Below are 24,004 nucleotides of genomic sequence, written 5' to 3'. Positions count from 1 at the left end.
TGAGCCTGCTACTCTTTTGTAAAAATAGCCATTCTAGTCCCTCCAAAAGTTGAGCTGAGGTTTAAGAGACAGTACACTTCGAACAATACGACGGTTCACTCTCCCCATCACTCCTTTACACTTTAAACCTGTATATATCTAGCGCCTCTTTTCAACTCAGTACTATTAATTGGATACTTATTATGTACCAGGTACTGTGCGGGACACAGGACAGAGGGAATACAGAAAAATAGGTTGAAGGACGCATTCTTTGCTTTCCGCAAGCTCCTTACACTACACTTTCTCAACCATCTTTAAGGCCTGGATCATCTCTGCCATCATGAACAAATCAGGGGGTCCTCAGGCCGGGCTGAGACTCCAACTGCTGCCATGTTCCCCCACCTCCGCTTTCCTCCGCCGCCATACCCGGCGGGAAACCACCCAAAAAGCCCTCCTGCTTCCCAAACCCACACGGCGCCTAACCTGACCACCGCCCAAGTGGCAGGCTGGGGGGCGGGGACGCGTGGAGGCGCTTAGGCCTGGACCTCTGCGCCTGCGCGCTGCGGCCGGCTCTAGGACCCGGATTTAAAGAGACAGGCGCTACAACCGTCGTGGTGGCGTGCGGCCTGTGGGCGCCGAGTGTGAGGCCTGCGGTGTGCGCCTGAGCTGGGAAGGCAGGTGAGGGGCGGGCGCGGCGGGCGCGGCGGGCCCAGACAACCGGGAGGGCGGCGGCCTGGCGTCCCGGGGGTCCGGGGCTCGGCGCGGCCTGGGAACCGGCCCCCTCGACTCCTCCCCCGCCCTCCCGCCGAGCCCCGGGGCACACCCTCCGTGACGTGGCTGCCCCCCGGGAGCCCACGGGGGTTGGGCCGTAGCTCCCCGGGACCTCCGCGGCTCCGCGAGTGGGAGGGTCCCCGGGGCCCCTGTGGGGCCGCTCTAGCCGGCCCGGGTCTGCACGCCCGAAGCCGATGCTCCCTGGTGCGAGCTTTGGAGCCTTTCTCCGTCCGTCGCGGCCCCTTCCCCCGCCCCGAGCTGTGTCCTTGCGCCCCCGGCCCGCCGGAACCGAGGAACTCGCTTCCCCGCCTCCTGCGCGCGTCCGCGCCGGCCGGTAGCCCCTGCTCGCTCCCGGAAGGCGTCGGGGAAGCCCGCCCCCCCCCCGCCCCGGGAACTGTGGCTGCGGGGCGCTCGCTTCCCACCCGGGCTGCGTTGGGGCCGCAGCGGTTTCGTGCTCGACCACCTTGGAGGGAACGCTGCGCCGCGGACGCTGTGGGGGGTGGGGGTGGGCGGGCGGCGCGGGGCGGACGGGCTTGCTCCGAGCCTCACGGTGCCTCCTCGTGGCCCAGGTCGGCCTGGGCCTCGGACCTCGGGCCGGTGGAGGGGAGGGGGGCACGCTACCCAAACGCTCTCCTGAGGACCGTGTGGAAGCCGAATTCGTTCTGAGCTCCTCTGATGGACCTGCCGGACTCACATACCGCACCACTGTAGTTCTTGAACTTCTCGGGGTTATACACCGTCTCTCCAGCAAAATGTACATTTATGAATACGTGCATTTTGTGTACATTTTCAGGGAGTTCAGAGCCCACCCATCCCCCAGTCTTTCCATGGGCTCATTCTAATTTTCCCAGTCATCCCGTGAAGTAGGTGTTATTTTCCTATTTAGAAATGAGAAACCCGAGAACCGAGTTCTCAGAAATTAACAGTCCCTAAACTGGAAAGTCACCGTCCGCACTCCCAAACCCGATTCCCATCCACCTGCTTCCCACTACGGGAAGTAAAGCGGGCTTGTCGTTATAAACCAATAAGGACTTCCACTACAAAGCGTGTGCAGGTTGGAAATAATTTCCAGTATATTTAAAATTAGAACAATAAAAATACTTTGGAAAACATGAATATAAAAAGGTCTGGAGGATACCGTGTGGACATGATCCCTGCTTTCATTTGGGGTGATTTATCAGTTCCTTTGATTCTTGCTGTCCAGTTGCTTCAGCATTCCCTGATTCAAGTACATTATGAACAGGCTGATTGCCCATAGGGAGCCTCTGCTTGAAGGATAACTGCTTTACTGATGGTCATAAGAGCTAATGTGTCCTGAACTTGTGCTCTATGCCCAGCTCTTAAAAGATTTTTATTTATTTGACAGAGATCACAAGTAGGCAGAGAGAGAGGAAGGAAAGCAGGCTCCCCACTGAGCAGAGAGCCCGATGCGGGGCTTGATCCCAGGACTCTGGGACCATGACCTGAGCCGAAGGCAGAGGCTCAACCCAGTGAGCCCCCCAGGCGCCCCTGCCCAGCTCTTTTCTAAGGGCTTTACTCTTAGAGTGACAAGTTAGGTAGTTTTGTTATCCACATTTTGACAGTTGAAGAAATTGAGGGAGGGAGAGGTTAGGTTAAGTAACCTACCAAGGTCACACAGCTAATGAGCTACAATATGAACCCAGGCATTCTGGTTCTAGATTCCATTTAATTGCCTCTCAAAATGGGTCATCTGATTACATCATAGATTGGTATAGTGACTTAATTATTTTCTGAGGGTGGCATATATGTTCTACTTTACGTTAAAAACCTCACAAACATCATGTAATTTTCCTTGGTGACTAGAAAGAAACTTCAGGATCTTGCAATATTTAACAGACATCATCCATTAAAAGTATCAGGTATTGCTGATGGCCTGAGAAAAGCTTTTTTATGTTGTTTGGATTTGATTCTCTTGATTGTGATTTACTAGATGTACATGTGTACATTAGATATTTGAACCCACTTCTGCAAACTGAACTTTCCTTTTGTTCATCCTGTATGCAATAAATCTAATGCTTTGGGAAATGTTTGGTTAGTCAGCATGGACTGTAGGAGGGCTGTGGGCTTTGGGGATGTAGTAGCCTAGTTCCTCATTTATATCTCACTCTTCTTGTGTCTTACACTTTCATGCAGCTGTATGACTTTGACTTTCAAGATCCTCTTCCCATCAGCCCTCCGCGCACTGGGGCGAAAAGAACTGAGCCTGTTCCGAGAGCAATATCACTGGCCTGACAGAAGACAATTCAGCCATTGGTTAGAAACAGATCTGCTTGATGGGCCCTGCCTCCTGCAGAGAAGAAAGCCTGCTCTGTCATTCCAGGAAGGCCATCTAAGACCACGTGCCACCTGCCTTGTTTTCTTGCCAGGGGCGCATGTGGGACTCTGCAGTGGCCCCTGTGAGATGGCCGAGCAACGGTTCTGTGTGGACTATGCCAAGCGTGGCACAGCCGGCTGCAAAAAGTGCAAGGAAAAGATTGTGAAGGGGGTATGCAGGATCGGCAAAGTGGTGCCCAATCCCTTCTCAGAGTCCGGGGGCGATATGAAAGAGTGGTATCACATTAAATGCATGTTTGAGAAACTGGAGCGGGCTCGGGCCACCACAAAAAAAATTGAGGACCTCACAGAGCTGGAAGGCTGGGAAGAGCTGGAAGACAATGAGAAGGAACAGATAAGCCAGCACATTGCAGGTGGGTGGGGACCACTGCCTTTCCAGGGTAATGGTGCTGAGAAAAAAGGGTAGTAGAGTCCCATTTTTTTTCTTTCTTTCCTTTTTTAATTTTTTTGGAAAGAATTTCAAACTCAGAAAAGTTGTGAGAAGGGACACTTGGGTGGCTCAGTTGGTTGGACGACTGCCTTTGGCTCAGGTCATGATCCCGGAGTGCCGGGATCGAGTCCCGCATCGGGCTCCCAGCTCCACGGGGAGTCTGCTTCTCTCTCTGACCTTCTCCTCACTCATGCTCTCTCTCACTGTCTCTCTCTCAAATAAATAAATAAAATCGTTAAAAAAAAAAAAAAAAAAAAAAAAAAAAAAAAAAAAGAAAAGTTGTGAGAATAAAAAAAGAAAAAAGCTCATAAGCTTTTATCTAAGACATACCTGTTAATATTTGTTCTCTTTGCATTATCATTTGTGTTCCTACGTGCACTGTTCCTCTTTCCACACGTGCATAGCTTGTTTTTTTCCTGAACTATTTTAGAGTATGTTGCACATATTTTGGCTTTTGCCTTTAAATATTTTGGTGCATATATCTTTTTTTTGTTAAGATTTTATTTATTTATTTGACAGAGATCATAAGTAGGCAGAGAGGAGGGGAAGCAGGTTCCCTGCTGAGCAGAGAGCCTGATGGTGTGGCTCGATCCCAGGACCCTGGGATCATGACCTGAGCTGAAGGCAGACACTTTAACCCACTGAGTCACCCAAGCACCCCTTCAGTGCATGTATCTTAGGAACAGGAATATTCTCTCTTGTGACCATAATACAGTAATCAACTCTGATAAATTGATCCTTTATGTAATACTTTAACGCACAATTTGTATTCCAGTTTTGTCTATTAGTCAAACAGTATCTTTGTAGCTTTTTTCCCCTTCACAGTAGAATCCCACTCTGGGATCAGGTATCACATTTTGTTGTCTCTTTGGCCTCCTTTATTTTTATTTTTTTTTTTAAAGATTTTATTTATTTATTTGACAGAGATCACAGGTAGGCAGAGAGGCAGGCAGAGAGAGAGGGGGAAGCAGGCTCCCTGATGAGCAGAGAGCCCGATGCGGGGCTTGATCCCAGAACCCTGAGATCCTGACCTGAGCTGAAGGCAGAGGCTTTAACCCACTGAGCCACCCAGGCGCCCCTCTTTGGCCTCCTTTAATCCAGAACTTTTCCATAGTTTTTCTCTCATCACATTGATATTTTTGAAGAATAGAGTTCCTACCATCACCCCCTCTTATATTTCAATTTATTATCATATGGATTCACAGATTACTTTTTTCTGTGCTTATAATTTTACTGTATTTTATTATTTCCTTACTTAATTGTCCCATATTGGGCCACATGGGAAACCCTTTGATCCGGTTTCTGTGTCCTGGATGCCTGGCTCTTTTTTTTTAGTGTTTTAAAGTATTTTTTTACTTTATAGCATAATAGTATGCTCTTAAGCTTACCTTACTTTTTTTTTTTTTTTTAAGATTTTAAGTAATCTCTACACCCATTGTGAAACTTGAACTCACAATCCCAAGATCAAGAGTCATGTACTCCACTGGCTGAGCCAGCCAGGTGCCCCTCTTAGGCTTACCTTATATGTATCCTTCCACAGCTCTGGAACCGGCCCGTTTCTCTGAAGAATGCTGGTTCCTCTTAGTGGGGGAATGGCTTTAGAGACCAAAATCTAGATGCTGTGTATCCTTGTTGCCATGAGGTTATCTTTGCCTTTAGACCATTAAGCAGACAGAACTGGAAAAATAGATATTTACACACAAACACGTGCATATACTGAGATACATATATATGCACACATATACATACATATTCATGTGTGTGTATTTTAGAAATCTTACACCAATACTTCCAAATCCAATTAGTCCTTTATGACCTTCCATGTGCTCATCTTTAAAGTAATATTCATATCTTCAATTAAGTATAGTTCTGGTCACTGTGGGAGGACTGTGGCAGTGGCTGTAAAAATGGACACCTGCGTATCGTTGTTCTTTGAGAGGAGAAAAGACTTCGAGGAGAGAAAGCTACTTTGCATATACTTCTTTCTCAAGTTCCTCATCCTGCCGTGCCCTGACTTGGCCATTGGCTCTAGTTTTTGGCACTTCTGACTAATCTTCAGAGGAAGAGGAAAACAAGGTAGAGTCAAACTCACACAGCTCAAAAAACACAGCAGCTGGGACTTTCCATGCCCGTGCCAATCTCACATGCTCTGTTCTCCATCTTCATTTCACTTTTTTGTTCATCTATAAATTGGGGCTATAAATTGGAGCTGAGGTCCCCAGGTTTTATCTCTGGAAAGGTGGGTTCTGATTCTACCCAGATCTGGAGATCATCATATATGGGATAAGAGGTGGAGAGGGCTGATGAAAATATAAGTTACTAATAGTTAAAGAGTAATGGGGTCTTTTGTCCCCCGAACACTACCCCCCACCCAGGACTCTCTTAGTCCACTCAAGAAGTACAGCCAGTCCACAACCAACCTTGGAGTAATGTCATGTTAGTAACTTTCCCAGCAAGGCTGTTAAGAACAGTCGTTAAAATTCTTTGGAAGCTTTTCTCAGAGATCTTTCACTGAAACCTACTTTTTCTGGGGGTGGGTCCTACAGATCTGTCTTCTAAGGCCACAGGCACACCAAAGAAGAAAGCCGTCGTCCAGGCTAAGCTGACAGCCACTGGCCAGGTGACCTCTCCAGTGAAAGGTGCCTCACTCGTCACCAATAGCAATCCCCGGAAATTTTCTGGTTTTTCAGGTGAGAGATTAAAGATACTTTAGCTGTTAGAGTCCTTTTAATTTGGAATCCTATTTGGGATTCTGGTTGAGTGAAAATTCTGTGCTACCTATCGCCTCATGCATAATTCGCTTCCCTCTGAGCAGAAGAAGGTAATGGCTTATTTTCAGCATTCCACTGGCATTTTTTAAAGTACATTAATCTCTGTTGCAGCCAAAAGATGTTTGTGTTTTCAAGACTTTTTCCCCCTTGAAGTAGTCACCTGGGTCAGATGGAGATGATTATAACCTGCCCTATAACTTCCTTGTATTTTGGTGATAAAAGGATTTTGAGAAATCGCATCCCTAACCTTGCCCAAACCAAAGATGAGAGTGTGGAAGATGTCCTGCATGGCCTTACGTAATAGGTAGCATTGGGAAGGGGCTTTTACTTTGTAGCTTCGTCTGTTCTGCAGGTAACCTTGGGAAGTACTTTTATGGGGCCCATCTGACAAATGAGAAAGCTGGTGTCTGGTTCATTATGGAGTTAGTATTGATGATGAGGTCTGCTTAACTCTCCAACACCTGTGCTTTTTTACCCTGCACCCTGGTGCCCTTATTTGGAGACATTCTTGTGACTGACTCAGGTGAAGAAAGTAAAGGCAAACACATGGACTCAGAAGTTGCTCAGAGAGGTAGCTTTAAGTGAGTGAAAGAAGCACAGACTTGAAGTCGGGAGACCTGGGTTCTGGGCCCAGGGCTGTCACGTGACCGCTTGTTCAAGGGGGCAGGTGGCTTTCCCTTCGAGCCTCTGCGGCGTCATCTGAAGGGGGAACAGTAGTTGCTGCCTCCTTTACCCTACAGTATTTGCACGAGGACTGCTGGAGAGAAGATTGCAAAAATTGCCTTGATCTGTGGGATTTTCTTATTTTAAAACTCCGAGGTTTGTTTTTTGTTTGGCGGTAGGCCAAAGCCAGAAATACAGAGGGGTCTGGGTGGCAATAAGGACAGCACATTCCTGGATGGACCTGGGTCCCAGGGAGGGAAATTGGGGAGGAGCTGAGAGAAGTGGGGCATTCTAAAGTCTTGCAACCTGCTCAGCATTGACGCTTTGGAATTTTGTCCCCTGAAATCCTCTTCAGAGGCCAGGTCAGAGATGAGGATGGATTTAGAATTTACAGACCCCAGACAAGAGGAAGCTTACATCAGCAGCCTGCTTGCTAATGGCTCTCTTGCAAGCTTGCAGAATGAAATGTGCTTGTAAAAGAGGGGAGAGAGGATCACTCAAGAGTTGTGCATTAATTTGGGGGTGTCTGGAGGAAAGTCTTGCTTGCTGATACCTTTTATTTTGGCACTGAGAAGCAGGGATGGGTGGGTGGGAGCGGCAAGGGCTCGGGCATGCCTTCTCTCAGGCCATGGGCTCCTCATAGAAGAGATGGAACCAGGTCATCTTTAAGGCTCCTTCCAGCCTGTCAGTCTGCGTCAGTCTCCCTCCAACTAACATGGCCCTTTGTTTCTTCTTCCGTCCTCATCCCCACTTTTCTGCAGCTTTACCATTGCTCTGAGGTTCGCTTGTTCTGTGCGGTGCTTGAGTAAAGAAATGCGCAGCAGCTGGGCCTCCATACTAGTGCGAAGCCATTGTCTCTTTACCGTTAACTGCTGTGAGGCCTGTTGCCCTCTTCGTGAGATGGGCATGAGGTTCTCCACCCCACAGGGCTAATTTGGGCGCTGCAGGGCAGCTCCATATAGAGTGCCAGCAGAGTGCTTCCTAGTTTCCCTTTCTTCCGTCTCAACAAGGAATCATCCCTGTTGCTTCTCTCTCCAACAGCCAAGCCCGACAACTCTGGGGCAGCCCGCGCAAGCCCTCCCCCTAAGGCAAGTCTGTCCTCAAGCAGATGTGACCCCAAGCACAAGGATTGTCTGCTACGAGAGTTTCGGAAGTTGTGTGCCATGGTGGCTGAGAATCCTAGCTACAACACGAAGACCCAGATCATCCAGGACTTTCTTCGGAAAGGTTCAGCAGGAGGTGGGACCTAGAACATCCTGGATGGGCCTTTCCTCTGAAGAGCTCAGAGCCATGGCTGGTTTCATTGCCGTGTGAATCGTACAGTTGCACGGGACCTCATGCTTGCTTTAATCCTTTGTTAATACCGTCTTGAAATTCCTTGTTTCTCTTTTTTTTATTATTATTTTTTAGAGGTTTTATTGGAAGAGAGTGGGCTCAAGAGCTTGCACTCGGGTGGGGGAGGGAGGGAGGGAGAAGCAAACTCCCCGCTGAGCAGGGAATCTGAATCCGGGCTTGACTGGGGACTCTGGGATTACAACCCGAGCCAAAGGCAAATGCCTGGCCAACTGAGACACCCAGGTGTCCTAAATATTTTTCATTTTTAAGTAATCTCGATACCCATGTAAGTGGGGCTGTATAAGGGGGGCTCGAACATACAACCTGAGATCAAGAGTTGCACGCTCTATCAACTGCGCCAGCCAGGCACCCACTGAAATTCCTATTAATCTTGAGAACTCTGCATTTCTACTTCTTTATTGGGCCCCATGAGTGCACCAGTTCTGCTCAGAGCACATTGGTATCGCTCCTCTTCTGTCCTTACTTTATCCCCAGGAGGCTAGAAAAACATGTGCATTTGACCAAGAGGAAAGTTTACTGTCCTGCATGTTTGATCAGATTTTTGTGACCCATGTGCACAGCTGGAATAGAATCTTCCAGTTCCTTGATTCATCTGACAAATCATCACTGAGCATCTGTAATGTGCTTCTCACTGGGGACGCTGAACTGGAAGTTTGGCCCTGCCCTGTGGGAGCTCAGCCAGAGGAGGTAGACACGTGAGCCACAAGCCACCAAATGCTATGGTCTCTATCACTGTAACGAAAACGCACAGGGTGTTTTGGCAGCACAGACCATGACGTAGACCTCTCTCTCGGATCCTTGAGTTTGTATATGTATTTGTTTAAGCTCCATTTCTCAGGAAGATCTCCATTCTTCTGTCTCCAGATGGTTTCCACGGTGATGTGTACCTAACAGTGAAGTTGCTGCTGCCGGGTGTTATTAAGAGTGTTTACAACTTGAACGATAAGCAGATTGTGAAGCTTTTCAGCCGCATTTTTAACTGCAACCCAGATGATATGGCACGAGACCTAGAGCAGGTCAGAGGAACGGGAGGGTAGGCGGCGTTCCAGGTGGGGTTCTGCCAAGCCACGCACCTGAAATCTCTTTTTTCTGGTTGGGGCACATACTGTTTGGGAAACTGAAACCTGTTTGAGCAAGCTTCCTTTATGAGAGCTGAATGTGAGGTGAGAGCTGAATGGGAGGCGACAGCTGTCAGTTTCACAAGGTTCTGAGGACTGCAGTCATACTCCTGCAGAGCCCTAAGAAGCCTGGATCTTGAGGGACTGGATTTCAGACCTCCCATAGTCTCTGCTAGGGTTCCCATTCTGGACCCTACTATTTCTTGCTTTTTTTTAGTATAACTTGGGATAGATAACATTCAGCTTTTGGTTGTTCATGGAAAGTTTCTATTCAAGTACTCCCCCTACCCCTTTATCTGATGACCATATTTGTTTCTTAGTTAAAATTCTTTATTTTTTTAAAAATATTTTCTTTTTGAGAGAGAAGGGGGGTTTGTGGGGGAGGAGCAGAGGGAGGGAAAGAATCTTAAGCAGGCACCACGCCCAATATGTGAGCCCGAGAGGGGGCTCAGTCTCACAACCCTGAGATCATGACCTGAGCCCAAATCAAGAGTCGAACACTTAATTGCCTGAACCACCCAGGTGTCCCTCTAGGTTCAGGTTCTAACAGGAATCAGATTGGCTCAGTTCTGAATTAGTCCTTGCATCATCCCTCAGTGAAGGCAGGTGGCCAGATCCTGTGGTGGATAGAGGTGCCCTTTCCAGGAACTGTGGGTGGGATAGATTCTCCAAGAACGAGGTTAGTATGTGTGTGGTGGGGACAGAAGTTAGTATGTATGTGTTTAAAATCTCTGGTTCATCTTTAGTCCTGGGGGCTGGAGGGATATACTCAGCCACTCTGGGGTTACAACCATTTTGGTTTTTGGAGACAGGGCGACGTGTCAGAGACAATCAGAGTCTTCTTTGAGCAGAGCAAGTCTTTCCCCCCAGCTGCCAAAAGCCTCCTTACCATCCAGGAGGTGGACGAGTTCCTCCTTCGGCTCTCCAGGCTCACCAGGGAGGAGGAGCAGCAGCAGGCCCTGCAGGACATCGCCTCCAGGTGGGGAGCTGCCCAATGGGGATGGGCTTGGGGAGATGGGAGTCACCGGGGAAGGAAAACCAAGTTGAATGTGCCTCACCCTTAGGTGTACAGCCAATGACCTCAAGTGCATCATCAGATTGATCAAACATGATCTGAAAATGAACTCGGGTGCAAAGCACGTGTGAGTACCAGCCCTCCCCTGACAGCCAAGCTGCTCGCTTCCTTTGTTGCCATCTGGTGTCAGGACTTCAGAGTCCTGAGGTGGATTCAAGTCCTAATTCTACCTTGCTCCTTCCTGCGTGGCCCATCACTTGGACCTAGCTCAGCCTATGTTTTCTCGTATAAAATGTCATGATGACCTTCTTACGAAGTTGTTAGAACTGAAAGTACAGAATACATTCAGTAAATCTGTCTGAATTGCTTGCCCTCTCCAGCCCGTCTTTGCTAAGGTGGCATCCACGTAGACCCAGGATCTCAAAATTGCTAAGTTTTACAAAAACATTTTCCCTTGCAAAAGGCTTTTAGACAGTGGAACATTAGCTTTCCCACTTTACTGAGATCCCTCCTTTCTGTGAGAACTGACCGTTATCTAAAGCAATGAAGTCAAAGGCAGTGGTTTTTGTTTCTTTGCTCCTCTCTGCCTTGACAGGTTAGATGCCCTTGACCCCAATGCCTATGAAGCCTTCAAAGCCTCACGCAACCTGCAGGACGTGGTGGAGAGGGTCCTCCGCAATGAGCAGGAGGTGGAGAAGGAGCCAGGCCGGAGACGAGCTCTGAGCGTCCAGGCTTCCCTGATGACACCAGTGCAGCCCATGCTGGTAAGGCTGCTGCTCTGGCCCCACTCCAGATGTTCCGATCTTCCTTGTGAGATCTGGAGGATTGGGGCCAGGCACAGTGCAGATGTGAATCTCCACAGGGCTCTAAAGGTGAAGGAGAAGACAGTGTGGTTTAGCAGAGACGTCTAAACTTGAGGCCTGGCTCGGCCACCAGCAGGGTATAGGATCTTGAATGAGTTGCTTAGCCATTCTGGGTTTTTCATTTCCTCGTGTGAATGTGTTATGAAACCTTCTGAAGCATCTACTTAGAGTGGTTGACTGGTCATCTTTCCTGAAGACAGCTGGGTGTGTTAAGTAACTCCTAAGTTTCTGTGACCTACCCCGAAGTAGCTCTGAGAGGTGGCGACAGAGCCTGGCTTCCTAGGATCAGGCGCCTTGGCCTCTTCCTTCTGGAAAGAGGAAGCTTAAGGAATGAAGATCATGTCTGACCAAGATCATCTTGAGCCTCTGCTCATTTCATCAGAACTGGGCTTCCCTTTGTACGTTGGTTCCTCTGTGTAATGGGGGTCTCCACCAGTGCTGCCATGCCCAGTGAGAACCGTGGGGTTGCCTCAGTGGGGCGCAGTGACTTTCATGAGATCTGCCTGGGCTTTATGTACTACAGCCTGTGGTTAGGCTTCTGGGTTTGGGTTAGGGAAGTGTCCTGTCTTGCTCGGAATGTGGGACAGCCAGCCCCAAAGTAGTAGGATCTCCATCCTGGGGACAGAAGTTAGTATGGGGACGGGACATCTGTCACCGCAGTAGTGGCCTTTCTGCCCTTTATAGGAATTCTTGGAGTCTGGTTTAAAACCTATCATTTATTCCAAGGGTGGCATGGGGTAGATAGCTTTGTGCTGAGCCACACAGACTTTGGAGTTGGGCCCAGCCGTGAGTGTCATTCCTGCCCTAGATGAGCTGTATACCTTTAAGTGGGGACTGAGGCTCTTCAGGCTTCTGTTTTCCCATCCATAGAAGGAAATCCATGTCTCTGACGTAAGATAGCACATCAAGGATGCAGCGAAATTATGTGTATGACCTGACGTGTACAACCTCCACCCCTGAGATGGTTGGCCATCGTCAGCTTGAGTCAGGATGGCGCTGGGAAGTGAAGAAGCCCTCCTGTGTCCTGTCTTAGGGATCCCTGACCGCTGCCACCCTGCCAGCTTCCCTGTCACCTACACCCTCTTCTCCCTTCTACACACCTCCTATGCTAAGATAACTGATGCATTTAATAGCAAGCCAAGGCCGTGCAAGATCCTGAATTACTGAGAAAAAAATGAAATGCTGTTTCAGTGGAATTTTATTTGCTCTAAAATAGACCTCGTTAGTGGTCCTCAAAAAGCCAGCTCCCGTGTCTGCTGCTGCAACGCTGTAGTCCGAATATGGCACTGCCTAGCCTTGTCCATTCCCCGCCTCTTCAGCGGCCTGGTCTTAGGTTATTCTCTGGTCGGCAGGCCCCAGGACCTGGACTCTGGGGCTGTCCATGCTGAGCAACTCCCACTGAAGAGCACCTGTAAGTCTCCAGGCTTTTCTTTCCCCACCCCAAGGCTGAGGCCTGCAAGTCCATCGAGCACGCGATGAAGAAGTGTCCTAATGGCATGTTTTCTGAGATCAAGTACGATGGGGAGCGAGTGCAGGTGCATAAGAACGGGGACCACTTCAACTACTTCAGCCGCAGCCTCAAGCCTGTCCTGCCTCACAAGGTATGGGTCCCTTCCTCTGCAGGGACTGGCTTTCTCTTCCTGTCCTGAAGAACCTCAAGGCCGGGGTTCTGTAGTCATTTCAGCTCTGGGCTGTAGTTGAGTTTATTTTGTAGTCATTGAAGGAATCTATTTGTTTTTGGAGTCTTAAAATGAAGGGCTGCTCCATGGGGACAGCCGAAGAGCCCAGGCATGGGTTAGTCAGCACAGAGCCCCAGGGGACCTTGATGTTCCCCTTGCCCACAGTGATGCTAGGACAGTGAGCTCACCTGGCAAGCGACTTGCAGTGCTTGTCTTGTGTTTCCATGTCCTGTGTGCTCCCCAGTGCTAAATTACCTCCCGGGGACAGAGGGCTGGTAGGCTGTACTTCATGAGTTTTTTTGATAAACCTTTATTGAGGGTTTAGTCTGGGCTAGGCACTGTTTTTGGTAATGGGTGTGCAGTAGTGAAAAAGGGACAGAAGTACTTGGAAGCTTACATTCTGATGTAAACTCAGTCCAGCGGGGACAGATGAGAGCCCAGACTCCTGTCCTTTAAGGGGCATTAAGAACCTCGCCCCTTAGTTCTTCTCAGCACCCAGGGCCTCTCTGAGTCTTTGGACTTTCCTCAGGGAAAAGCAGCTGGAACATCTGACCCCAGTAGCTAGTGAGTAATGGGACTTCCTGTGCTACCTGCCCCTTCTCTACTAGGACTGACTCCATTCATTTTTTTTTTTTTTTTAAGATTTTATTTATTTGACAGAGATCACAAATAGAGAGAGAGGCAGGCAGAGAGAGAGGAAGGGAAGCAGGCTCCCTGCCGAGCAGAGTGCCCGATGCATGGCTCCATCCTAGGACCCTGGGATCATGGCCTGAACCGAAGGCAGAGGCTTTAACCCACTGAGCCACCCAGGCGCCAGCACCGACTCCATTCTTCAGAGCCCTGGGGGTGAAGGGGATGTGTCGTGGGACTCCTGTGCTGCCCTCACCCTTGTCTTCCTGTTGGACCTCTGAGCATTGGGCTTTTCATTTCAGATGTCCAGAGGAGAGCTAAGCATTGGCTTCCGTGGGGCCCAGTAAAAGTGCCCCGGAACTGCTCCTGGGGAGCTGCCCAGTGGGCCCCTCTGTTACCCGGAAGAAGTCTGGGCCCTGCTCTCCCTCACCAGCTGACCTGGGTCTCTCTTGTACTTGTGATTTGTAAGGAGCTGGGTTGAGGATCGAAGCCAAGTAGGACAGCGGGACAGGCCTTTCTTGTCCCCACTCCAAGCATCATAGGTTTTGAGGGCCTGTGTGCCCTGCCCAGGGGAGGACTCAGGCCCAGTCCTGCTCTCTGGAACTCAACACTGGCAGCGCTTGGCAGGGGCCACCCTGGGTTCAGTGGGACTACTCCCTGTGTGGACTCTGAGACTGGGGTCCTGCCTGTATCGGGAAAGACTCTCGATTGCAAACATCCTTTCTTACTCATTTAGAAGATGGCTGTGGGTTCTGAGCTCCCACTCGGAGAAGACCCTCCTGTTTCCTTGCTGCTCCGGAGAGGGTTCATTTACTCCTTTCCATCCATCTTTTTATAAAAGCTCATCTGTTCTCCCCCACAAATGTCTGCCTGCCCATGTTTATTCCTCCCTTCCATGCTTGTCCACCTCTACCTCCTCCTCCACATACTTTCTTCCTTTTTCCCCCCAGCTCTCCTCCATGGCCCAGAGTGGTTCCATCCAGGCTGACCTTTTCCTGCTTGGGTCTCAAACGCCTCTCCTCTCGTCTCAGTGGCTGCTAAGGCATAGATGTGTTTTGCACATGAGTTTGGCTTCCACATATTGGTGTTTTGTGTTCGTTCTGGGGCCTGGCTTTTGCTTTCTGGCTCAGCTTTAGGTCACGGCCGCCCATTCTTCCCTCACCTGAGTGCCCTTTCTGCCCCCCAGGTGGCCCACTTCAAGGACTACATCCCTCAGGCTTTTCCTGGAGGCCACAGCATGATCCTGGACTCCGAGGTGCTCTTGATCGACACAAAGACAGGCAAACCGCTGCCCTTTGGGACTCTTGGAGTGCACAAGGTACTGGCTTGGTGCCCAGGAATGTGCAGGAATGAGCAGGTGTGAGCACATGTACATGTATCTTTGTGCGCCCTTGCTCTCAGCGGAGGGGAATCCACTCAGAGTGGGGCTTATTCTTTGTTTCTGAACTATTTCTGAATTTAGCCCTGAGTTTAGACATGTTTTTTGTTTTTTACATAAAAGGAGCTAGTATTGGGAACTCAGAATTGGTTTGGTTTCCATTTTGGACTGTCCGCCAAGTGCCCTTGTGGCCCGGGGACTTCTGAACACATACAGGACTGTTCTGTCCACTGCTTTCTGGGTCCGTGTTTTTTGTTTTAAAGATTTTATTTATTTATTTGACAGAGACACAGCAAGAGAGGGAACACAGGCAGGGGGAGTGGGAGAGGGAAAGCAGGCTTCCAGCCAAGCAGGGAGCCTGATGTGGGGCTCGATCCCAGGACACTGGGATCATGATCTGAGCTGAAGGCAGAAACTTAACAACTGAGCCCCCTGGGTCCATGTTTTATACCCACTTATATTGGGCCTCATGTATCTACTACCTCGTTTCCCCTTACAGAAAGCTGCCTTCCAGGATGCTAATGTTTGCCTGTTTGTTTTTGATTGTATCTACTTCAATGATGTCAGCCTGATGGACAGGTAGAGAGATCTGCTTTTGGTTCCTGGGTTGGGGGGGGGGGGGTTCAGATTGGCCAGGAAGGAGGGGAAGGGACAGGGCTGAAGCATATGCCTCTTTGTACCCAGGAGCTGGGGAGGAGGGAGCCAAGAGGTTGCATACTTGCCACACACTCAACTCCCCACTGACTTTGAGAGCCGTTTTGCTGACTGGATCTCCTGAGCACTTAATTCAGAGAGGAAACCGAGATCCTCACAGAAGTTTCTGTGCTCTAGCAAAGTGGACTATTGAGAGAAACAAACTATGAACACTATAGGGTTTCAGACAGCACCCGTGGGGGCATAAGGCAGATGCTTTTTAGCCCGGTTTTGGTTTTGGGAGAGGTGGCTGGGAAGCTGGGACTAGAAGAGGCCTGGAGGTGGGGACCATCTGAGGGAGAACTAGCGGTCTTGACTTCACTGCATGCAGATTCTTGGGTATGAGAAACCAGGATTGGCCTCTTGCACACCTAGACCTATGTCCCTGCTCCCGCCCTCCCACACTGGCCCCGTCACTGAGTGGGGAGCGGGGAGAAAATAGGAGGGGAAGGGGAAAGACTTGTTGGGCCTTGAACTTCGGTCCAGAGAACCACCCAGCCTTGGGCTCGGGGGCCAGCAGTGGTGGGGCGGCGGCTGCATGGATGAAAAATGAGAGTGAGAGTCATTTTTCATGTGGGACCAGACGGTCTGGGCTAAAGGCCAGTTCTTCTGCGGCTCCATGACAGAAACAGGCACTGCAAGGATGAAGTGGCTTTGTACGACAGCTCATGGTTGTCCGTTGCAAGGGAACCCTTATCATCCCAACAGGCAGAACTGTGAGGCTGGGGGCTTGGAGCCACGGCAGACCCTGTCTTGAAGCAGCAGTTGGTCATGCCCCTCCCTCCTCAACACTCTGAATGGGGTGGGAGGGTCCTGACCTGACCTCAGCTCTCTCGTCCCCCTTAGGCCTCTGTGTGAGCGGCGGAAGTTTCTTCATGATAACATGGTTGAAATTCCCAACCGGATCATGTTCTCAGAAATGAAGCAAGTCACTGTGAGTAAAGACCCCACCCCAGACAGCAGCCTGGTGGTTCGAAAGCAGAGCAGAGAACCCCTGGTCAGATGTGACGGAGAGAAGGAGTCCTCATTTTCTCATGGGGGCTGCCGCTATGTATAGGTTGTCTCCTAGTCTCCACCTACAAGGACAGGGCCTGAAACATCCTTCCTAGCTGGGCTCCCTGTGTCTCAAAGCTGCAGCCACTTTCTGGTTGGGAGAACTGCTTTGCAAGACCATTGTTCGTGTGTTCAAGTTGGGGAATTTGCAGCAGGTGCTTTACTAGTGTGCAAAAGGGAACCACCACCACCTTCCCACCATGGTGCTCTCTGTTCACACACCAACCTTAGCGTCTCTCTATTACCCTCAGAAAGCTGCAGACTTGGCTGACATGATCAACCGGGTCATCCGAGAGGGGCTGGAAGGGCTGGTGCTGAAGGATGTAAAGGTGAGCTGCTCACACCCTGTGCTTGCTTTCTCCCAAGGGCTCTCGGCCTCCTCCAGCCTTTCCAGCCCTGGCCAGCAGAGGGCGGTGGCGGTCTGAGGTTGGGTGCAGCAGGGCCGCCTTTCCAGGGTCTCACAGGCTCTGTTTCACATCTGGAGGATGGGTTCGTTGTTCGATGTTCCCTGGGACAGCAGCTAAGGGCTCTTGCTCAGAGTGGACTGGGCACTGGTAAAGCCGATCTGTCGAATGAAGAGGTAAATCCCACCCTCCTAGAGTTTCCATTCTAGTTTAAGGTCTCTCTCCTGCTCTTCCCTCAGGGTACATATGAGCCTGGAAAGCGGCACTGGCTGAAAGTGAAGAAAGACTATTTGAACGAGGGGGCCATGGCTGACACAGCTGACCTGGTGGTCCTTGGGGCCTTCTATGGGCAAGGGAGCAAAGGTCAGGATGGCCCCCAGCCCCTGGGATGGTACTTCTTTGAAAGGCACCACCGCTCAAGGTGTAGCTGGCCTTTTTATCAGCTTGATCTGCCAGCACGGCCGGTTATGGTGCCCACAGCTGTGGGATCAAGGGCCCCAACCCAGCATGTCATCTAGGCGGGGACACTGGAGAGTTACAGACTTGGGCAGGGAGAGGTCAGGCAGGAATACCCCATGCTATTTGGCACAAAGATGCTCATCATCGGCTAGTTTCTGGGAGCCTGGCCACTTTTTCCTCAGGGAAAAACCTCAAAATCTGACTGGCAGGAAAGCTGGGCTCTGAGGAGTCAACTGTGTGCTAGACTCTAATTTTTTACTCCTCACCAGAGCTTAACAAGTTATACATGATGAGCCCCAGTTTACTGAAAAGGAGAGTGGGGCTCGTATAGGTTAAACTTGTACAGCTAGCAGGAGGTAGGCCTAGGAGGTGAGCTCGGCTCTCTGACGCCAAGGCTCAGGTCTTTCCCCTCCAGCAGGCTGCCCCTCACTGGGCACGTGGGGCTGGTGGCAGTGGCTCCCTCCATCCACCACTTAACTCACCCATGTTCCCGCCCCCAGGTGGCATGATGTCCATCTTTCTCATGGGCTGCTATGACCCAAGCAGCCAGAAGTGGTGCACGGTCACCAAGTGTGCAGGGGGCCATGATGACGCAACCCTTGCCCGCCTGCAGAAGGAACTGGACATGGTGAAGATCAGCAAGGTGAGGAAGGGAGCTGTTCGGCCCAGACGCCTGGACTGGACCTCGTCCCCGAGACTGGTTGTGCTTCTCATTTATCTGTGTCCGCAGAAAGGAGAGCAGCTGCTTGGCCATGGTAGCAGTCGTAGGCCTTTAGAGGCTTTGAGGGCCGACCTTGTGGAAACTGGCCCGCATGCCCCCCTGGCCATGCCCTCTCAGGGCAGGGAGGATCCCATGGGGTGAGGATCAGCTTTCTGTGAAGTCACCTCTTCACACAAGCTCCTCATAAAGGGGGGTTTAAATTTTGTTTTGACTTGGGAAGGTCCCAGGACAGCATCTTTTCTTTTCCAGGATCCCAGCAAGATACCCAGCTGGCTGAAAATCAACAAGATCTACTATCCTGACTTTATAGTCCCAGACCCAAAGGTACCAGCCAAGGGGCCTGGGCTCCTCCTGCCCGCAGGAGGAGCTTGGAGATTCTCTAGCACCACAGAGAGCCATCTCAGCCTCACTGTCAGCCCGCCCAGGATGGGGATCTGGACTGTTCAGCCAAGGGATGCGCCAGTCCACACTGAGGAATTGTCCTTAGTAGGGGCAGGATGACACCAGCCATCCCCCAGACACTCAGAAATGGTTTGCTCTGGAAGTTACCTGGGCCACTTCCTTCCATGCACTGAGAAACTGGGGCCCAAAAGGAGAGCCAGAACCTCCCTTGGGTCCCATAGCATCAGCAGCAACAGTGGGACTAGAACCCATCTCCAGCCTGTTAGCCAGTGCTAGTCTGTATTGCTTCTTGCTGGTTGGTGCGGGGGCGGGGGGTCCTTCTTAACCAGTGACTGAATCCTGACAGAAAGCTGCCGTGTGGGAGATAACAGGAGCTGAGTTCTCCAAGTCTGAGGCTCACACTGCCGACGGGATCTCCATCCGATTCCCACGTTGCACCCGCATCCGTGATGATAAGGACTGGAAATCTGCCACTAACCTCCCCCAGCTCAAGGTGCCAGTGTCTATTGCATGTGTGTTGTCCACCTCACTGTCCCAGCCTCAGAACCCTGGCTCTCTGGCCTGCTCATGTGTTCTCTTCCCCACCCCACCCCCGCCCCCCGTATGTCTCTACCCAGCCCCCCACTGCCATCCACCAAGACAGGGCAAAGAGGGCAGTGGAGAAGACCTGCCTGCCCCAGGGCCTCCGAGAAGAGAGCTAAGTGTGCTGTTCTCAGCCTCCTGCCCTGCTGCTCAGGGCTGGGTCCCAGGCTATAGTCTATGATGCTGTTAAGAACCAGGGGGCAGAGAACAGTGATTTGTACTCATGATCCAAGGAATGGCCAAAATTTAGAAAAGCACCAAGAAAGCCAGCCTCTATTCCCTGCCATTTCTCTCTTCTCTTTATTCCTCAGCCCCATGGGCCTAACCTGCTTCAGAGGCCTGTAGCTAGGAAGAGGATGAGAGCCCCTGACATTCGGTGTCACCCCCCACAGGAACTGTACCAGCTGTCCAAGGAGAGAGCGGACTTTACGGTGGCGGCCGGAGAGGAGGGGAGCTCCACCACAGGGGGCAGCAGCGGAGAGAACCAGGGTACCTTGGGGCCTGCGGCGGCTCACAAGGCCTCCAGGGCCTCCCCGAAGCAGCCCTCCACCAGTGCCAAGAAGGCAGGAGGAAGGCCGAGTAGCCCCAACAGCAGAGGCGGTAAGGGGGTGGGTGGTAAAGAGTGTGCTGTGAGGGCAGAGCTCAGAGGACGGGGACCTAGTCTCGCCAGGCAGCTCTGAGGTCACGTGGTTCGCTCTGTCCACTGCTGCAGACCCGGAACCCATTCCTGTACTGTGTCCAGCCACGGGCCCCTCCATCTGCTCAGTAGAACTGAGTGACCGGCTCCTGGGAGAGCCTGTCAGACCTGGGGACAAACCACCTCTGCGCTAGAGGCCTTACCTGCCGAGAGCCTCCTTGGCCAGCTCCCCTAAGCTCCCAGCAGAGCCGGGACCTGGCCTCTCCCTCGGCTGCCCTGACCTCTCCCTCGGCTGCCCTGACCTCAGGGGTAGCAGCTTTCCTCCCCACTCTGGTTTTCATCGCAGGCTGTCTCCCACAGGCCACCAGCGGACTGTGAAAGTGGGGCAGAAGCGGAAGGCTCCTGATGAGACCGCGTGCCCAGCAAAGGTGAGGGGAAGAATGGCAGTGTCCCAGGGGCCCATCTGGCCCAGAGCTTTGTGTTCCTAGCCCTCTGCCCTTGGGCACTGGGAGGAGTGAAGGTGTTATGGGGACTGGCGGCCAGACCCTGTGTCCCGCAGCAGCTGCTCACCCACCCCAGGCCTGTCCCATGGGACAGCCACTCCACCCTGTGCCCTCTCGTTACCTTGCAGAGGCGGCCGGCCAGCCCGCACAGAGGAAGGAGAGCGGTGCCAGCAGGCAGGAGATAGAACAGCCTGGCCTCACTGAGAGAGGCTGCAGGCACCCAGCGGGCTGCAGGTCCCGAGTCACAGTTTGCATTAAAGAGAAGGGAGAGAGCCGGTCTGGGTGGAGTGCAGCTGTGTGAGTTTGTGCTCAGGGCCAAAGCAGAACCAGCCCCGCCCCGAGGAGCGGGTCAGGGGCACTGGCCAGGTGACTGGCGTCCTACCTGCAACGCCCTTCCCTTCTTGTCCTCCCCCGTTTGTCTTCGGTCTGAAAACAGCTGTTGAGCTGCTCCTGAACGTGGCAGTTAGGCTTAGCCCTGGGGGAGCTGCTGGCCCACAGGGTACAGAGGTAAACACTGGATCTCTGTCCGGTGTGATGGACCCAGCAGTCCTCCTCCCCCTAGCCAAAGCCAGCATCGGAGATTGCCAAGTGGAGTCTGCACCCGGTCCCCAGCAGAAGTAGGGAACTTTTCCCATCTTTTCCCTACCGGAAGCCCCTGCCCCCGTCCACAGCAGAGCAGGGCTCCTAACCCCCACGTCTAGCTGCCTGTGTGCTGCGCACTGCTCCGTCAGCCAGTGTCACGGAGTCTGAGAGCCACTGGCCCTGCCCCTGGGTGGTGGTGCTTGAGTAGACACATTCTCCTCTTTTCCAGGTCCCCTGTGTGGGGACCCAGCCATGCTCCCTCCTTTTCCTCTAGACGGATAGGATATGTGCCCTCTGGAGTGGCTGGGGGACTGGGGTTTTGATACATGGTCCTTTCCTCCAGTCAGCTCTGAGATGGCTCCCTCCCATCTCTGGCTCTGGTTCTCAGACCTTCCTGTCTGCCTGTGCTGCGCTGGGTGGAGCCCCAGCCTGACCGCTGCACATTTGCAGGTGCTGCTGGACATCTTCACTGGGGTGCGGCTCTACCTGCCACCCTCCACACCAGACTTCAGCCGTCTCAGACGCTACTTTGTGGCATTCGATGGGGACCTGGTGCAGGAATTTGACATGGCCTCAGCCACACATGTGCTGGGTAGCAGGGACAAGAACCCTGAGGCCCAGCAGGTCTCCCCGGAGTGGATTTGGGCCTGTATCCGGAAACGAAGGCTGGTGGCCCCCTGCTAGAACTGCAGCCCTCCCTCGCCTTTGGCCGCACACGTTCTGCTTCATTTGGGGGTGGGCCTGGGCCAGCAGGCGAAGGCAAGAACACAGTGGTGGGGCCTGGGGGAGGGTGGCGGTGGGGGTGGGGGGAGACGGCCTTTCTTCTCCAAGCAGTACCTACCAGCCATGGTCTTTTCCCAGCCAGGACTTCATGGCTGTGGATGCCGCTGGGGAAGTCTGTCTCCTGCTGGTTTACATAGATCTTTCCGACCTGGGTGCTGGTTTGGTTGTATTTGTTTTCTTTTAAAAGTTTTTTTTTTTCCTCCTATAAATAAAAGACCTTTCAGTTACCCCATCCTTCACCCCTTCTCCCCCGTAGGCCCCCTAGTGGTCAGGCACGGAGTGACACTGAGCTGTTGAAGCTCAGAGCACAGCCACCTGCCCCTTAACTTGCAGGCTCGTTTTAAAGTTGTATTTAAAAGATTGCTCTCAGAAATGTTCTTATTTGGCAAGACTTGTATTCAGCCTGGCCCTTTTTGCCAGGAATGTAGCCTCCTTTGAAACAAAACAAAATGAATTTTATGACTTAAGTCTCTGTGTTCTCCTCTTATAGGGTGTGGGTCCTGGTTTGAAGGGAGGGAACCAGGATCAGGTAGGAAAACAGGGCTTTATAAGAAAAGGGAGGTTACTGGAGCTACTCCTCTGGGAAACACAGGACTCCAGGAGGCTCTGCCTCCCCCAAATTTGGAAACAAGACTGGTCTTTAAGATAAAAAACCCACTCAAGGACAAAACCTATACGGTCTCCTTACCAAGAAAGGCTCCCATGCCACTCGAGGCTGGTTTATTCGAATAAAAGGAAAACAGTTCCGTGGAGAGGAGTGTATTCAGTAGAACTTTTCATGGCAATGGAAACACCTTGTAGATCTTCCCTGGGCAAAATAAACAAGGCACGCTTAGCCACCTATCAGGTGCTCATCAGCTGACACAACTGAGGAACTCAAGTTTTGGTTTTACTTCAGCCTTCCAGTTATGTGGGGCTAGGAACGGCCACGCTGGCCAGTGCAGGGCCAGGTCTGGTTCACACCTGAGTTCTTGAGCATGTGAGCCTCCGTCCCTCCCAGAGGCATGGGGATAACTGCCCCTAAATCCATAGGCTGCTGCCAAGAGCAGACGAACTCAGGCTGCCTCACATGACGCAGCCAGCACGGGCCTGGCTCACAGTCCTGTCAAGCTGGGACAGGCTCCTCAGGTGGTCTCTTCTGGGAGTTCAGGTCTGCTGACTCTTTAGAGTCTGTTCTCTTTTTTCTTACTATCAACAGGTTGTCAGGCTTGTTTGTCCATCCCCTGTGAGTTAAGGTAATGAGACTCAACTTCTGGAACACGCTTGAGTGGGCCTGTAAGATTGAGGACCACTACCTCCCCTGGCCCTCCTCCAGGGTGCTTAACTAAGGTAATATTCTACTGGGAGGCTGCTAGTCAGTCAGCGTAGAGGCCGGCCCTAACCCGATCTGGTCTCTCTACCTGCCCATTAAGATGTGTTGGAAAGAGGGGGCAGGAGGGATTGGTACTACCCTAACTCTGGCCCAACACACTGGTGTTTTTGAATAGGCACCATTCAGTCTAGCGAGAGTATGGAGAATAAGACTCCCTTTATTCTATCCTTTGCAGAGACAAAAGCCACTGCTCCTTTGAGCACTGACCTACATAAATTTCCATCCCCCTCTCCAGCCTCCTCAAGCCAAGCTGCCAGATGGGGCAGCAGAACAAAGCATTCCCCCTGGCATTCTGCCAGCGGACACTGCCACTGCCCTTTGACCCCACTGCTCTAGACCCAGCACCACCTGTCCTGACCTGTGGCTTACACTCAGGGTGCGCCCTTGCAGCACCAGGGCCCTGCCGGCCACTGGGGAGCAGCTCAGTAATGAGCTTGGCCCAGAGGCCCTTTCTGGCCTCATTGGGTGCTCTCTCCAGTTCCCTGTTGAAGGTGTTAGGTCTCTTTCCTTCTGGTCTCCCTCAGGAGTATTCTCCTTTGCTGCTGAGATTACACTGTCTATACAATTCTGTATTTCTGTGCCCCGCACCCGCCAGGCAACAGCATCTAAAACCTCCCCAGCACAGTGCTCAAGGCCTGCCCGCCTTTGGACCTTTGTTTACATGCTGCTGGTTGACAGCAGGCAGTAGGTCGTCCTGGGTGCCCAGTAGAGGACAGAATGCTGCAGCTCAGCCTTGGCCCTTACTGCCTCCAGGCAAGATTGTTTCCTCTTCTCACCTCAAGTCCCAAGGCAGATCTACACATAA

General features: G+C 51.7%; 1 protein-coding gene across 8 annotated transcripts; it reads left to right on the top strand.

Annotated features, from left to right (window-relative positions):
- The first annotated feature begins 525 nt into the window (after window positions 1–525).
- Window positions 526–22,294, top strand: LIG3 (DNA ligase 3). 8 transcript variants are annotated; one of them, XR_009348235.1, is made up of 20 exons: window positions 526–657; window positions 2,905–3,458; window positions 6,082–6,225; window positions 8,011–8,208; window positions 9,190–9,341; window positions 10,256–10,422; window positions 10,508–10,585; window positions 11,054–11,222; window positions 12,767–12,922; window positions 14,817–14,948; window positions 15,508–15,587; window positions 16,548–16,635; window positions 17,006–17,083; window positions 17,398–17,521; window positions 18,118–18,260; window positions 18,588–18,662; window positions 19,087–19,233; window positions 19,715–19,922; window positions 20,306–20,387; window positions 21,495–21,633. XR_009348235.1 is itself a non-coding variant. In XM_059150101.1 (20 exons), the coding sequence occupies exons 2-20, from the start codon at window positions 2,909–2,911 to the stop codon at window positions 21,726–21,728; spliced, it is 2,991 nt and encodes a 996-aa protein (XP_059006084.1). In that variant the 5' UTR covers window positions 526–657; window positions 2,905–2,908; the 3' UTR covers window positions 21,729–22,294. The 8 variants fall into 8 exon arrangements, 6 of the variants coding, with proteins under 6 accessions (XP_059006084.1, XP_059006089.1, XP_059006086.1 ...); XR_009348236.1 differs by lacking the exon at window positions 21,495–21,633 and adding an exon at window positions 20,591–21,488; XM_059150101.1 differs by having other exon boundaries at window positions 20,320–20,387; window positions 21,495–22,294.
- The last annotated feature ends 1,710 nt before the right edge of the window (window positions 22,295–24,004 follow it).

Source organism: Mustela lutreola, chromosome 15, assembly GCF_030435805.1.
Source record: "Mustela lutreola isolate mMusLut2 chromosome 15, mMusLut2.pri, whole genome shotgun sequence".
Taxonomy (NCBI): Eukaryota; Metazoa; Chordata; class Mammalia; order Carnivora; family Mustelidae; genus Mustela; species Mustela lutreola.
Note: the sequence above shows the minus strand (reverse complement) of the source record. Positions and strands in the feature narration are given on the sequence as shown.

Bases quoted from the DNA above. Each gene is read 5' to 3' on its own strand.
- LIG3 (XM_059150101.1), top strand. From the start codon at position 2,909: ATGACTTTGACTTTCAAGATCCTCTTCCCATCAGCCCTCCGCGCACTG. The intron at 10,423-10,507 runs GTGGGGAGCTGC...CCTCACCCTTAG, and splicing joins CTGCAGGACATCGCCTCCAG to GTGTACAGCCAATGACCTCA. The intron at 12,923-14,816 runs GTATGGGTCCCT...TCTGCCCCCCAG, and splicing joins AGCCTGTCCTGCCTCACAAG to GTGGCCCACTTCAAGGACTA.